We start from the raw sequence: 17042 nt of genomic DNA, 5'->3' as shown, positions 1-17042 counted from the left end.
TTGATTTCACGGTGACGTATCGCCCTGGTCCATTACATGGAAAGGCAGATGCCTTATCCCGCATTGGTACTGACATGGAAACTGTCAAACAATCCACCCCGGTATTACCATCAGGGGCTGTTATATGTGTTTGTTCGGTCTCTCCGTCGATTGTAGTCAGTTTACGGAGATGGGCCAGGGATCATGTTTCTGTCCTGAAGGAAATGGACGCTGAACTGATCTCCGGACTTCCCTACGTTAAAGGCCTACTATACCTACCTGACAACCAAACCAGACGGAAGGCTCTTGAATGGTCCCATGACCTCCCGTTAGCAGCCCATCCTGGTCAGGCAAAAACCTACGATCTTTTGCACCGTTGGTGCTGGTGGCCTGGAATGAAGAAAGATACCGAACAATACGTCCGTAGGTGTGCCGTATGTACACAATGCAAAAGACAACCTGGTAAACCCGTTGGTCTTTTAATGTGTATGCCTTTACCACCGCACCCATGGCACACGGTGACCCTGGATTTTGTGGTAGAACTCCCCTGTATCGGGGGTATGTCCACAATTCTTGTGGTAGTGGATGTCTTTACCAAGATGGCTCGGTTCATACCATGTTCGGGAATACCAACTGCTCCCACATTAGCAAACTTATTCTTTGACCATGTGGTACGTTTTTTTGGTCTACCTACGATTCTGATTTCCGACCGGGGGTCTCAGTTTACCTCACGCTTTTGGCGCGTTCTCACTTCCTCATTGGGTGTTGATGCCCGCTTGTCCTCGGCCTACCACCCCCAAACGGATGGCCAGACCGAACGTACCAATGGCACCATGGAACAGTTTCTTCGATGTCTGTGTCTACAACATCAATCAAATTGGCTGTCGGTCTTAGGTGCCGCGGAATTTGCCTATAACAACTCCCTGCACTCATCGGATGGCTGTTCTCCGTTCTATGCGTTATATGGGTTGCATCCAAGGACCCTTCCACCTGTTTTGCCTTCCCTACGGCAAGTTCCTGCAGTCAATGCAGTTAGGGATTCATTGATTGCCATCCGTAAATCCGTATTGGCACATCTACAAGCTGCACAACATCGCACCAAGATAAGGGCGGACAAGCGGCGCGCTCCGGCTCCTCCTTATTCCTGTGGGGACCGCGTATGACTCTCAACATAGCACCTGACCATTCGGGGTAAACGGAAACTTTTACCATGTTTTGTGGGTCCTTAAACGATCCTGCGGTGTCTCAACCCCGTTGCTGTTTGTCTGGACATACCAGCACATTGGAGGGTGCACCCGGTCTTTCATGTCTCCTTGCTTCGGCCTTTTGTACCTGGCACCCGATTGCCTCCCATCCCGGCCCCACTTACCGTCCGTGGCGAGGATGAATACGAGGTGCGTGCCATTCTAGACACCCGCCTCTGCCGTGGGGTTCGGTCCTATTTGATTGACTGGGTGGGGTATGGCCCAGAGGACAGGTCCTGGGAACCAGCCTCTAATCTGAATGCACCCCGTTTGTTGCGTGCTTTCTGGTTGCATCGCTTGCGCGGGCACAGGAGAAATCGCCCTTTGTGGAGGGGTACTGTCACATCCCGTTCTTGTTGGAAATTGCCATGGCGTTTATATGAGCGCTCTTCAACACACAGAACCCATTAAACTACAATTCCCATCTTCCTGCTATGTTAGTCACGTGACACGCACGCACCACGTTGCCGTGTCTTCTGAAGACCATATTTAATACTGTCTGTTCGAGTGCCCAGCACTCCTAAACTGTGTTAGTTTCGAGCGTTGTTTCCTGACTCCTGTTTTGATCTTGAATCCTGTGCTGAATCCAAGCCTTCGCCCCTGCCTTTTCCTTCCTGTTTCCGACGCCCGCCCCTCTTCGACTGATTTCCCCGAATCCTTGAACTCGGCTTGCATCTCGACCTCCACTTGTTAAAGTCCTCTGGCTGTGACGTTTTTTTTTTACTTGAGCACAATAATAAAGGAACTAGCGTGAAGTAACGCTTATTTCCTTTGCCCTTAATTTTGTTTACTCCAACAATCATTTTTGACACTGTTTAATTTGGACGCTTTGCTGAATTCTCTTTAAGTTATTTCTGGGTGTTTTTTGGATGCTTTGCTGAATCTACAATTGGATTGCTTTGGACATATTGGGACGCTTTGCTGAAATCGATTTGGATCACTTTGGGATATTCTTTGGGACGCTTTGCTGAGTCTACTTTGGAACACTGTGGATATCTTCTTGGGACGCTTTGCAGCACTGAGATCCTGAGGCACTGGTGCACTCCTCCTTCACCGTTGATATTAGAATTCCCCTCTGTGTCCATTACTAGTAGGTTACTGGTACATTTTTGCTACGGAACATGTAAGAGTGGGTACTTGGGGGGTGTTGTTTGCTGTTAATTCGGCAATACCTGGCTGCATTCTGAACGTCTGCTCTGTTCTTCCCTCCTTTAGCTCTGCTGAGTCTGCTCCTGCCTTTTCACTCAAGCCCTCAGCCTGACAGGTGGAATAGATTCATTGTAGGCTGAGCTTTTGGGGGGGAAGTCTTTGGCATATCACGTTAGAGACTTTCGTGTTCGAAGACAGAAGGATACTTTTCCATAACTGGGAGAGTAGTATCTGCGGCAACTGGGATACCATACCTAGGCTGTGACAACGAGGAAGTGCTGTGGATGTGTGTGTGTGAGCCTCTACATGTTACATTCGTCGGATGAGGCGCTCCGGCAGACAACGCAGCTCCGTATCCTACGTGGCAAGTTGGCGGCCATTTTCAATTTACACACGCGACAGTTGTGGGCCGCGAGGGTGCTCGTGCGCTGTCCGTGTGTGTCATTTACATAATTTTTGGAAGTTTCACGACTGCGGGTCACCCGCTGGCTGTGAGTTCAACACTTTGAAGGTGTTTTAGAGTGTTACACCTTGCACCACAGCCTATTCTACGGGGCTGGGAGGAATCTGCAGAAGGAGGACATTTTGGTGCAGAGACCAACAGGAAACCATGGCGCAGGAACCATCTCCTCAAGTTTGACATCAGAAAGGTCAGTGTGACTCTCAAGCAGCTGCGATCTCACAGATAGACGAAAAAAAAAACCCTGCCAGTGTGGGAGTGCCGATCCAGTCATCATACCAAGTGAGTGGGGTGCCTTACAAGACCTAAGAGGAGTCAGACTTGCGGCCTCATACCATTACGTGGGGTGCTTGTGCGGTCTGAAGCGATGGGTGAACAAGATTGGGCAGCTATCGTCCCAGCAAAAGAACCACGCCGACAGCAGGGCACTCTGGCGCCCATGCCAGAATTTGACATTTCAGGGCCCCCGTCCAAGCTGGGGCCTAAATGGCTGCTGTGGGTTAAGAAACTTGAAATGTTTTTTTAGAGCCACTGGCGAGACGGAGGACGATGCAAAGGTGGCAACGTTGTTATATTCAGCGGGGACAGATGTACATCGCATATTTGAGTCATTAAACCTGCAGGTCACCACCTACACAGCTGTCAAACTAGCTCTACAGAATCACTTCCTACCCATGGTGACCATGGATTATGAGAGATTCGTTATGTGTGCGGAAAAGCAGCTGAGTGACGAATCCCTGTATCAATTCTGCACAAGATTGAGACAATTGGCCAACACCTGCCGGTGGGAGAATGAGGAAGGAATGGTACGAAACCAACTCATTCAAGGGTGCAGCTCTGGAAAATTGAGTAGACAGGTTCTTCGGGAGCCCGGCCTAATGCTAGCGCAGATCTTGGACACTGGGCGGGCCTACGAGCTTGCAGAGAGCAGAGAAGCAAAGATGGACACTGCTGTTTGCCCAGGAAGGAGTGAGGAAGCTTTCGCGGTGGTTAAGACAAACCCTCCCAAGACACGATGGGTCCAGAGAAGAGCTGACGGACCTCCCAACAACAGTAATCCATAATCCTGCCAATACTGTGGATATGATCTTCCTCATGTAGGAGAATGCCCGGAGAAAGCGAGAGTGTGTGGCAGATGCAATACGCCAGGACATTACGCGAGAATGTACAGGGCTGTGGCTCTGGTAGCCACTTCCAGAGGACCTCCAAGAGTGAGCGGGGGAACCCCAGAAGAGCCAGAAATGTTGCAGCTATCGAACAAGGTATTCAAGAACTCGACCTAGCGGAAGAAGAAGAGGATGAGGAGGAGGGATTCTTCATCACCAACATCACCACAGGTACTAAGAAAAGGAGGCAGCCCACGTGCATGGTCAGCATTGGGGACACCCCGGCGCCAGTCTTGATTGACACTGGTGCGTCAGTGTGTGTCCTAGCGACAGATCATTATGAGGATCTTCCTGGACCGCCCGAGCTCGAGACATCCAGAGCAAGGATCTACACCTTCAGGGGAAGCACACCACTACCCATCCAGGGCATATTTATAGCACCAGACCCATGGGCAAAACACGATCAAATCTACGTTCTTCGTGAAAGATGTAAGTCCTCACTCCCTATTGAGCTGTGCAGCTTCAGAGGCACTTGACATTGTCCACTTCACCATGTCGGTGTACCAATCTGACATTGAACTCCTCCTAAAACGGTATGAGATCCTCTTCAAAGGGGTGGGCAAACTGAAGGGAGACCCAATCAGATTACACATCGATGAGACAGTGCGGCCGACGGCCCTGAAACACAGAAGAATACCATTTCACCTGCGGGCCCAAGTAGAGAAGGAACCACAAGTGCTAATCGACATGGACATCATAGAAAGAGTGGAGGGCCCTACCCCATGGGTGTCCCAGATCGTGGTTGCACCCAAACCCAAACAGCCAGGTGCAGTACGCATTTGCGTTGACATGTGTCTTCCCAACGCCGCCATAAAAAGAGAACGACACCTCACGCCAACTTTGGACAACATTATTGGTGAGCTACAAGGGGCCAAGGTGTTCTCCAAGTTGGACCTAATGTCGGGATATCATCAACTAGAGTTGCATCCAGTGTCACGCTACATTACGACCTTTACCACACATGAAAGGCTATACCAGTTCAAGCGGTTGAGCTTTGGGGTGTCGTCTGCGGCGGAGGTGTTCCAAAATGTCATCAGGGGAGCCGTGGCCGGACTGAAAGGGGTGATTAACATGAGCGATGACATCCATGTTTTTGCATCCTCGGAAGCGGACCATATGAAAAGGCTGGAACTTGCACTAGACAGACTAAAGAGCCTGGGCCTCACACTGCACAAGAAGAAGCGTGAATTCTTCAAGGACCGCATTGAGTTCTTCAGCTTTGTCTTTCATGCCAGAGGCATATCTCCAGCTCCTGAAAAGGTGCGCGACATTCGGGAGGCTGCTGCCCCAGAGTCACCTGTGGAAATTAAAAGCTTTCTGGGCATGGTGAACAATTGTGGCAGATTCATTATAGACCTGGCTTCCCTATCTGAGCCACTGAGGGCGTTGACAAAAAGTGAGGTGGAATGGACATGGACTGCGAGAGAGCAAAAGGCGTTCACGGACATCAAGGCAGTGCTGTCGGGTCAAGAAACAATGGCATACGTCAACCCAGATAGGGAATCTGAAATTGTGGTGGACGCAAGCCTGGTTGGCCTGGGCGCAGTGCTATTGCAAGCGGATGCCCAAGGGCAAATGTGCCCCTTTGCTTACGCCAACAAGGCCCTCTCTGACACAGAGAGGAGGTATTCCCAGATCGAAAGGGAGGCACTAGCAATACTGTGGGGGTGTAAACACTTCCGACTGTACATAATGGGCAAACCGGTGGTGGTCATCACAGACCATAAGCCACTAATACCAATTATGGCAGGGGCCTCATCAAAACTGCCCCTGTGAATTGAAAGTTGGATGCTGTCTCTGATCAAGTACGGGGTGAAACTGCAATACCGGCCTGGCACCAATAAACCAGCAGGCTACTTATCTCGACACCCCGGAACAGGCCGCAATCAGGACAAGGTGGAAGTGGTAGAGAGCCTTGAAATGGTTTGCAGCATTGTGGAAGCTGCCATGCCCGTGGCCTTGGTGCATCAGGAGATAGGTTGCGGCGTCTGAAAGCAATGAGGTATTTCAGGTCATTCGATCAGCCATAGGCAGCAGAGAATGGAAAGACGTGCTAGTTAACAATTCCAGACGGGAGGCAGGGGCCCAGAGAGACATGCAAGCCTTGTGGAAAGGCCAGAATGAGCTCTTAGTATCAGAGGATGGACTCATCCTATGTGGCCGGCAAATAGTCATTCCAAGATCTCTTGTGGCCAGGGTGCTAGAACTGGCACACAAAGGACACCAAGGTGCAGCAAAAACAAAGGCAAGCCTGAGGTCTAAAGTATGGTTCACCGATCTGGAGAGTCGAGTGGATGAGATTGTACGAGTATGCATCCCGTGCCAAGCGGTGAGCCCAGCAGAAAGAGGTCCCCCAATCAGATCCATGGAGAGAAGCGAGCAGCCATGGGGCACTCTTCATGCAGACTTTGGGTCCACAGGAAGAGGGATGTATTTTTTAGCCGTGGTGGACCAATGGTCCAGGTACCCCAAGGTAGAATTGGTGGAATCGACAGCCTGTGACCACACCATCTTGGCACTGGAGAAGATCTTTGCTACTTGAAAAACAATAAGGGGGAACTCAGGTACAAATGAGGATAACGGGGGGGGGGGGTTTAACCTGACACATATAAACCTTCAAAAAGAGAGAGGCCCCCACGCTAGTATAGGTTGTAGACACATCATTCATTGGATACTAATGGGATTCTCACACTTATGAGGACAATGTAAATCTAAAAAATAGAAGTTCTAGGAAAATACAACCTGACTTCATCAATAATTCTGTTAAAAAAACGAATTTTAATTTAGACAATGGTTACATAAAAGCACATAAAAACTAACATACAAAAGTGACAAAAGTGATAAGTGCTTTACAGACAGTGCTAAGTGTTCATCATCAAAACAACTGGTTTTGTGCAAAATCCGCAATTAATCTGTATCTCTTCTCTGAGATACTTTGATAGCAGCAAGTGTACAGGTCAACATGTAAACAGTTGTAGATACTTGTAACATTGGTTCTTGACTGAACATTAAACCACACAATATATACATGCAGAGACCGTCATTATGTAATGTCTCTGGTTGAGGTGCCTTGGTCAGCATATATCTAAAGTGCATCAAGGTTTATTAGTACTAGTTTAGATACTGCTAAGTTGTATCTTTATAAACCCAACATGTTTCGTTCCTTCCATAAATCAAACTAGTCATAGGAACTTCTTCAGGGGAATTGTTGAGCCAGGGCCAACGGGCACCCTCAGCCCAACTTTTGGTGGTATCAGAAAGACACTTGAGAAATTGAAGTTGGCATAGCAGTGTGAGTTCTTAGATGTTGTATACCAGTGGGCACATAGTGAAGTATCAGTCCCACTGTGTACGTATTAGATACAGAGTAGTGGATCCAGTGTCAACCTTATAATAAATACAACAAACCACAATCTAGTTAGTGTGGTTGCTTTCCGATAAGTACATAATTAATTAATTAGCTAAGTTGCATAAATATGGGAGCTTACCTTTTGTCAGTGTCGGTTAAACATCCTCAGGAAACTGCACTAGATTTCTAAGTCGCAGTTCAAAATAGGGAGCCCTGTAGACATACAAAAATGACGGACACTCAGTCCCCTAAAGCGTAGTGATAGAGAAAAGAAAGCTCAACAACATAGGCGAACCGCCTTGTTGTTCAAATAGTTGTCAGTCAGTACAGATAATGATTGCTGGTAAGAAAAATCATACCGACTTACTGGACTCATGTCTCTAGTGTAAATCAGCAAATTGTGATTGTTGCAGCAATAGAGGTGGTTCACAAGGGACTTTGGTCTAGATTCGAAGTCGGCCGGTAGGTAGTTCGATCTGAAAGTAAATAAATAAATACTAAATACTAAACTGAGTGCCCAATAGTATGCATAGAACTAATAATGTTCGTGCATCTAGTATTCAATGAATCATGCTCAGCTTCGCTAAACGGCTCAGTGAGCACATAAGGGTAGAAAGGAAAAGATGGAGCCCAGTCTTTAACATGTACGTATTCACACACTGTCGTGTGAGTCCGGGAGTATCGGGGTTTCAGAACACGCAAGTACAGTAAAGTAAATCGAGGGGAAGAACGTTAGAGGTACCTTTAAATGGTCAAACTCTTCAGCAGCTCGATAAATGAAACGGCTTGTTGTCCTCTCTCCGTAGTGGGATGGGGAGACCGTACTCTCTGGGGCCCGATGGGAAATGAGTATTTATGTACCAAATGTGCGCATGCGTGCAGTAGAGGGCACTAATCCCTGGGCTACAGCACGTATAGAGGACAAAGCAATGTGCATGTGCGTATGAGCGTGCGAATCACTAATCTCCTCATACTGCAGGTGTCATCGCGGTGGGTGGAGAAAACGGGGGTTGTGCAGTCACTGGATGCTGACGCAAAGTTCATGCATTCTGACCGTGCTTACCGCATGTGCATAGCTAGTTACAGTGGTCCTTCAAATCCCCTTTACTTTAGAGGAGGAGATAGGAAATTACAATGGTAATATGTATTAGCGCAACGTGCATGTGAGCATGTGCGCATATGTAATGCTAGGTACATTGATCCTATCGACGTCTTTACTTTAGAGGTGAAGAAAGGAATAACAATGCTGAATATGTACTAGCGCAACGTGCATCTGATGACGAGATGAGGTGGAACTAAGTGGAATACAGGTGTCAACAGCCAGACGAAGTTTGTGAAATAGCGGGCCCCACGTATTAAGATGTGAACAGGTCCTGACTCGTTTTTGCACAGGTAAAAATAACTGGCGCAGGGCGTATATGTCCAGTGGATAATAATGTCATAGAATGTCGGAAATCTAGGTACCGACCAGGGTTACAAAGGTGTCAGAAAGTGTCGGAAAAATAGGCACAGATCAGAATATAAACAGTGTCATCGCCCTCGTATTAGATTTTTGGGAGATAGTTATACTCATGTTAATCGAGGACCTAGTTCTCCAATCTAAGGTGTGTATGGAGTCTTCAGTGTGGTATATGTTGCGTGTTAGGTACAGCAAATGCTTAGTGGCATAAGTGAGAATGTTAGCTGGTAATGCGTCAGAAAAACTAGTGAGCAGATAAAGCTGTCTATGCTATGGTGCAGTGGACACAATGGTTGAACATGACACAGATTTTCCAGATTAAAGTAGCTGTGTGTTAGTTAATAAAGACATTCCAATCAATATTTCCATTGAGACCATCCGGATAACTTTTAGTCAGAAAAATCATCTTTTGCTCTTGTATACTAAGGGTACGTTTGTCTGCACTAGAGTCTTGGGTTGATTCGATTTTCATAATTACAGTCCATCTGAGTTCTTCAGGTTTATGACTTACACTAGTAAAATGTCCCACTAGAGGTGCATTAGCTGTATTATTTCTTATACAGCTTTTATGTTCTCCTATTCTGACTTTAACCTTCCTCTCTGTTTTTCTGATGTAAAGTCTATCACAAGGGCACCAAGTGGCGTAGACTACCATTGAGGAATTACAGTTAGTGAGGACTCTTTGTTCCCATCTTTTATGCAAGCCCAAATCAATGTATTTCGTTCTACAAGTTTGTGCGCAACAATGACAGCGGCCACATGGACTGTGGCCTTTCATTCTTGGGAGACCCCAGCTTTCTGCAAGTGTCGGTTGTTCATTCAATTTAACTGAAACATTGTTTCTTGTGGTTAATTCTTTTAAGTTCTTACTTCTGCGAAACGCACATTTCGGTGTAGACAAGGGACATTCTCCTTTTTCCAGTACATGCCAGTTGGTTATAGGTGCTCACAAATACGATCTTATCATCATTGGTTCTTTTCTCTCTGTATTCCAAGATGGCATCTCTATTATTGTTAGAGGCTCTTTTATATGCATTTTTAACCACTTTGTTGGGGTATACCCTCTTTAACAAATTTTGTTTCAAATTATCAGCTTCTTCCACAAAATCCTTTTTCTTGCTACTATTCCTCTTCATTCGTAGGAACTGTCCAAAAGGCAGATTTTGTCGAGTATGTTGAGGTGAAAACTTGAATACAATAACATAGAGTTTTTGTCGGTGCTCTTATGAAATGGTTTAACCTGAAGTATTGATTGTTCTTTGTTGATAAAGATGGTTAAATCCAAAAAATTAATAGCATAACTTACAGTGTTAGTAAATTGCAAAAAAGGATTTTGTGTATTTAGCCACAATGTGAAGGCTTCAAAATTCAACAGATCACCGGTCCATATCATCAGAATATCATCAATAAACCTTTTCCAAAGTTTGATGTATATTCTGTATGGGTTGCAGTCAGTCAAGATCACATGTATCTCTATTGTTTCAACATACAGATTAGCCAGAGTCGGTGCTACAGCAGACCCCATGGCAGTACCATGTATTTGTTTATAGAATCGACCATTGAAGGCAAAGTAGTTTTCACACAACGCCATCTCAGTGCACCAAAGGATAAAAGAATTGGGGGTCTTCCCTGTAGTTCTTACAGTCAACAGTTTTTCTTCTATCATACTCAGTGTAGCTGCCTGTGGAATTTTTGTATACAATGATATCACATCTAATGTGACCAATAAGTCAACGTTATCAACCTTCATCCCTTCGACTAGTCTAATCACTTCCGTAGTGTCTTGGATGTAAGATGTCATTTCTTTTACGTAAGGACTCAGGAATCCAGACACTATCGGTCTCCCAGGTGGGTTCTCCAGAGTTTTATGAATTTTTGGAAGTGTATAGAAATTAGGGATACTTGGATAGGGGGGCATCAAATATTCGGCTTCCTGTTTGGATACCCACCCTCTTTCTGCTGCTTTTGTCCCTTTGTTGTTGATAAGTATTTGTAATCTCTTGGTGGGGTCGATTGTTAAGGGTTCATAAAAGGAGTTGTCACTTAACTGGCGTTCACATTCATTAATGTAATCTTGTCTGTTAATGATAACAATTGCTCCCCCTTTGTCAGCTTTCCTAATCACGATATTCTGGTTGGATTTAAGAGTATAGATGACCTCTCTCTCTCTTCTATTAGTATTTTGAAATTTAGGAAGACTACTCTCATTCTCTAATTTCTTGAGATCACTCATCACTCTCCTTTCGAATACTATAGATTCGGGAGTATGGCTGGTAGTAGGGGGATTGAAGTTGGAAGGACGACGTAGTCCTGTTTCATTCAGTTCCCCAGTGCACGAGTTGGCAGAGAAGAATTGTTTAAGGTGGATTTTCCTGAAGAGATTTTCTAGTTCAGTTCTATTCCTAAAGGGATCGTATCGGTCTGTAGGTACGAAACTGAAACCCTTTTCCAGAATAGATTTTTCTGCCTCATTCGGTTCATAGTTAGACAAATTCACTAATAAGGTCTCTTGCTCCTTGTGTGGCGGGGTTCGAAGTCCCAGTTCATCTGGTCCCGATCCAAAAAAACAGAGTATGATCTTGCATTGCCTCTGCCTCTACCTTTCTGGGATCTCTGTGGCTGACCACGTCTAATCCCATTCCGTCTTCTCCCTCTCGGTGTGCCCCTACTGTTCAGGTAATTGTCATCACCATCATCAATATTGTCGTCACTGGAGCCATGGGAGCTATATGATGTATTATCAAACTGAACTCTACGTCCTCTTTGATGAGGTTGGTCTCGCAGTTGACTTGGTTTGAAGTTTTCTTGAGTATAAACAAACGCTTTCTCATGGGAGAAGTTGACCAGATCTTTTTTCATTCTCCTAACTCTATCTCGGGTGGTGTAATCTTTACATTCATCTATTTCGCACATGGTTTCCCACTGGAACTTTGCTCGGACAATGGCCCGCCATTTCAAAGACATCAATTTGCTAAATACCTCGAAGACAGAGGTATCAGACACCGGAAAGTAACACCACTCTGGCCGAGAGCGAATGGAGAAGCGGAAAGGTTCATGCAAACCCTGAATAAAGTATTCTGGATCTCTTTGAATGGGGGAGGGGAGTTACGACAGAACCTGTTCGAGTTTCTGAGAGAGTACAGGACGACCCTGCATCAATCCACAGGTGTTGCACCAGCGGAGGCCCTGTTCAAACATTGCCCTAGAGGCTGATACCGGAGGTGGAAGGAAGAGCACCTGGGGTAATTGACAACAAACTCATCCGGCAGGAGAGACACGCCAGGAATGACAAAGAGAGCGAGCGGAGAAAATCCCAGGACAAGGACATTGTGGTAGGAGACACAGTGTTGATCAGGAACAGACATCCGGAAGGGAAGATGTCCCTCACCTATGAACCGCAGCCCCTCGAGGAAACTCATGTGAAAGGCCCCATGGTCACGGCAGCCAACGGACTAGGGACGGTGACCAGAAAAAGATCTTACTTCAAGAAACTCAAAGTCAATCAGCCAAGTGACCCGCCAGAGACGCTCGAGCAGTCAGTACCAGAGAAGCTCCCGCCAATGGAGGCACCAGATGGGGGAGAGGGCCTGACACCAAGGGTGACACCACTGCTGACCCCAGGGAGTAGAAGGAGGTACCCGATCAGAGAAGGTACACATCGTCCTGCTCGATTTCAAGACTATGTCATGGACCCCGAATCCTAGAGTGGTCCAGAGCAGCACAACTCACGTTGAGTTGTTATACTGTTCATATGTTATTGGTTTTCTTGTTTAAAGAAAAGAACGGATGTTACGTAGCTTAATGTGTTTATACGCATGCGCGCCGGAACGAGGCTCGCGCATGCGCTGTTGAATAAACGAGGACCGAGATGGCAGTTGCCGCCGGGACCCCATACCGAGCAGACGTGTGTGTGAATTATTCCTCTATATTCATGCGTGCTGTGTGTGGGCGGCCTGGGGCATAATTCAAACCACAACAAGTGTGAGCAGCAAATAGTTTCTTCGCAGAAGCGTTTTATATTGGGCAATCCCATGTAAATCCTAACGCGTTCATCCTGAAGACATGCACCGGTACATGAATACGACATTCCTGAAATCTGTTCATCCCGAAGACATGCACCAATGAATCCGACATTCCTGAAATCAATGACAGTGAGAATTAGCACATGAATGGAAAGAAGAAAAGCAGCGAGTGCAGGACCTTTTCTCCGAGGTAAGCCGCAGGCGCCCTCCAGTACAAGCTGTTCACATGCGCCGGAAGTTCCTGGACATCCGCCACTACACTGCGGCTGCCCGGATTGAAGGCTGTAGTGACGTCAGCTCCCTCCAGGCTCTCCAGGCGCCAACTCCTCATTTCCACAAACTGAAAACGTGTCAAAAAATTGAGTTAGAGATGTGGAGAAAATAGTATTACCAAATTATTCTATCATGCACCTTTCTTTATAAACCAAATCAACAAGAATCTTTATTCCTAATTGAGCAACTCTGTTTTTCCATTAAGCATAAGTCAGAAAATTGGGATAGTTGTAAATTACAGGGGAGGCTTACCCATAGTGGGTACTAGGGCGCCACCCCTCTAATTTATGAAACCCCTTGGGGGTCCCAAAAAACTAAACTAACAGAAAACAGGTTTCTTTTTCATTTCATAATGCAAATATAGTCTGCCTTTTCAAAGAACCTAAACATATTTAGCAATTTTGTAAATGCAAAGACTCATAGTGTTCCCACTGTCTTTCATAGAGCTGTAGATGGGCAAGGGTAGAGGCTATCAGGACCCCCACTATCTAATTTGCATCCCAATAAAAGTCAGGGAGACATCAACTGATCTCTCAGCATTTACTTCCATGTTTGGGCACAGGAAATCTGGCATGTGCATGGGAACACATGCCTCTTCAGTCATCCTCTCCCTGACTGTCTCAGGCTGGGGGTAGGGTCAGGAAGCCGACCACAAACCTGGCCTGATTCAGAGCAGGATGAAGGAGGGGTGAAGGGTGGCTGCTGACTCCTGATCTTAGCCTGTGCCTCAATGGAGTCCTGGAGAAGATATCACTGCTGCTGTCTGAAGGTAAGTAGCATGTTGAATATCAGTGTGTGTGAACGTGTGGTTGTGTGTGCGTGTGAGTGAGAGAGTATGGGAAACACTCTTTGTGCGCCGAGTTTTGGGATGTTGCGTGAACGTATGTTGTGAGCAAGTGTATGCATTTCCACGTGTGTACAGAGCACAAGTCGAGGGCTCACGGGGGAGGGGTTGGCACCTGCGTACCTTGTTCAAAGAGCAAAAGCCACCCCATTGGGTGGTCCAGGCAAGGAGAAAAGAAAATGTAGTCAAGTTACTGTTGTGGGCCCGCCTCGGGTCACCGGGGCGGGCCACGGATGGTGCTGGGTCCACCAACACCGGACCAGATGGCTGCGATCACGCAGCGTGGGATGGGCAGGGGTCACTCTGCCCAAGCCGGATCACTGGCTCCAGTACCCTAGCTGGGGACACCCAGCTCAGGATTGCCGCGGCGTAGGAGCACCCAGGCCCAACGGCGGCCTAGGCCATGAAAACGTGGCAAGGCCCTCCCCAGTCACTGGACGCAGACACAAGTTGGCACTTCCTGGGACACTGCTGCACTGCCCCTGCAGTGCAAGCAGAGCCAATTTTATTAAGTGAACGTCATGACACAGTCATGACGCTCACGTCAGAGCAAGACACTAGACCAACACACAACATCCCTCCCTTATTATAAACAAACAAAACCAAAACCCACCACAAACAAAAACCACTCTACTGGGTTACACTTGGTGCCTTCTAGTCCATGCACCCACTGTGCCCCCACATCATCACAGCAAATGTTGGGTGCATTCCAGTCCGCGCACCACCTCAGGGCTACTAAAAACTCAAATATTTTAACACTGCAAAACAAACAGGTGTGTTCCTGTCCGCAGACCACGGGGTCCGACGGCAGGCTGCCTGAGCTCAGAAGATTCCAGGATCAAACTGGCCAATGACACTGCTGCAGGACAGGAAGAATACATTTTCTTCATCTTCCTCCTCTCTGGCATCGTAGTGTATCCCTCTGGGATCCTCCGCCACCTGGACCGCCGCCACTCTGGGGGTCTTTCTCCCCTTCAGCTCACTCCCTCCCGATGTTGCCGCCATGCTGGCTGGAGTTGGGGCGAGACACACCCGTGCAAAGTGATCTGCTTTCCCGCACCTTCCACTTATGTGTCCTTTCGCTGGGCAGTCCTGCAGGTGTGGAAGATCCCACCCACACTGATGACACATGGTGGCATTGGGGTCTCTCCTTGGCCAGTCTCCCCTCCTCATCGGTTTTCCTCCTTGCCACTTGCCGACAGCTGCCACCTCCTCAATTTTTACTCGCTGAATGGGGGCCTCCAATTTGAGGTGGTGTCTGGAGGAGTCCATGACTGAGGCCCACACCTCTGCAAGTTCCTGAGCCCGACCGAGATCTAGTATTCTGTCGAGGGTCAGCGTCGAGTCCCTCAGGACTTGTTTGTGTAACTTTGAGGAGCTGCAGCCGTAGATGATCTGGGCTCTGATCTCCTCCCCCTCGAAGTTTCCCAGGTCGCAGGACAGTGCAATACCACGCAGCCTCCCATGGAACACATCAAGGCTATCCCCTTCCTCCTGCCTTGCACACCTCATCCTGAACCGTTCGTAGTCCCTGTTGACCATGGGTCGAAAATACTCATTCGGGGCTGCGATGGCTGCACCCTATGACTGATCTCTGGGCGTCAACGTCTTGAACAGCCTCTGAACGGTCAGTCTGGCAGAGTACAGGAGTGTCGGGCGTTTGGCTGCATCCTTAATCTCCACTGCAGCAAAGTACAGCTCCAAGTTCTCCACCCAGGCCACCCACCGGGCCCCCAGACTTGCAGGCGCACCCATAACATCGAAGTTGTGTATTGGTGCCAGCTGACCCCGACATGTCCCCTCGTCGCCCGACATGCTGAATGCTGTTGGGGATGCCGGTCAGTCACCGGTGTTGATGGGTGCCTGCCGTTGCTGGGCTTCAGGTAGCTTGACCCTTGGTGGGGAGCACCTTTGACGGCACCCAGATGCTCCCGGGGCAGCCGCTGCTCTTTCGGGGGCCGTTGCTGGTGGCAGAACAGGGTGTCCCCACTGCAATGTTCACCACTCTGGATACCCACAAATTCTTCTGCCCAGGGGCGCACGAGCACTCCAGGTGGAGCCACAACCCCTAGGGCCTGAACAGTCACAGACCCTGGGGTCCGTATGACACCCCTCTTTCAGGCAGCATTGCTCCCCGAGATCCACTTTTTTTTTCTTCTTTTCCTCTTCAGGCCTGGATGTTGATGGGCCCTCCTGCAGCGTGGACCAGCCCAGGCTCCTCACCACCACGGCCCAGGTTCTCCCCCTTTTGGAGCAGGCATACGCAGAGCAGACTCCGCCCCCTTCCCTTTGTTCCCTGCCGGTGCTAGGAACAATGCAGGCCGCGCGTCTGTGGAGGCCACGCCCCCTTTGTCCTTCGTTGTCAGGCCTGCGACAAAGCTCGAATCAGACCCTTACCTCCCGACCCGGATGATCATGATGAGGCCGGCAGGGGGGCTACAGTGGCGTCCACAGCGGCGGGGCCGTGCACGGCAGGCTAGTGCACCCCGCTGCCTTCACCACCTCCTTTGTGTGCCGGCACCAGCCCCGGCGCTAGGCCTGCCCCCAAGGTATGGTGGCGCTCCAGCACACGGTTAGTAGACACTCCGTCCCCTCCAGCACTCCACACACAGCGGCCACCACTGCGGCGCATCCAGCACCTGCCGGCGCATCACGCCGTCCTCAGCACAGGCGGCGATTCTCTCCCTCGATGTGCCTCACAGCCACACGTGGCTGCAAGCAATGGGCCCCTGGCAAACCTACACAACGCCGCGGTGTGTAGGGCCCGGACCGCCTTGTCGCCAATGTTGTGGGCCTGCCTCGGGTCACCGGGGGCGGACCATGGATGGGGCTGGGTCCACCAACACCGGACCAGATGGCTGCGATCACGCAGTGTGGGATGGGCAGGGGTCACCCTGCCCGAGCCGGATCACTGGCTCCAGTACCCTAGCCGGGGACACCCAGCTCAGGATTGCCGTGGCGTTGGAGCACCCAGGCCCAACGGCGGCCTAGGCCACGGACACGTGGCAAGGCCCTCCCCAGTCACTGGACGCAGACACAAGTTGCCACTTCCTGGGACTCTGCTGCACTGCCCTCGCAGTGTCAGCAGAGCCCATTT

The 17042-nt window shown here is 48.7% G+C and overlaps 1 protein-coding gene across 2 annotated transcripts in view; it reads right to left on the bottom strand.

Annotated features, from left to right (window-relative positions):
* Positions 1-17042, bottom strand: part of LAMA3 (laminin subunit alpha 3) — a 1348901-nt gene that overhangs the window by 318543 nt on the left and 1013316 nt on the right. For both annotated transcript variants that reach the window (XM_069620910.1, XM_069620909.1), the window contains exon 38: positions 13007-13168. In XM_069620910.1, the coding sequence (XP_069477011.1) occupies positions 13007-13168 (162 nt within the window). The remainder of the gene's footprint in view (positions 1-13006; positions 13169-17042) is intronic.

The sequence above is a fragment of the Ambystoma mexicanum genome, chromosome 5q (assembly GCF_040938575.1).
Source record: "Ambystoma mexicanum isolate Mex_15411 chromosome 5q, UKY_AmexF1_1, whole genome shotgun sequence".
Lineage (NCBI taxonomy): Eukaryota > Metazoa > Chordata > Amphibia > Caudata > Ambystomatidae > Ambystoma > Ambystoma mexicanum.
The sequence above is the reverse complement of the archived record's forward strand: the minus strand, read 5'-3'. Positions and strand labels throughout refer to the sequence as shown.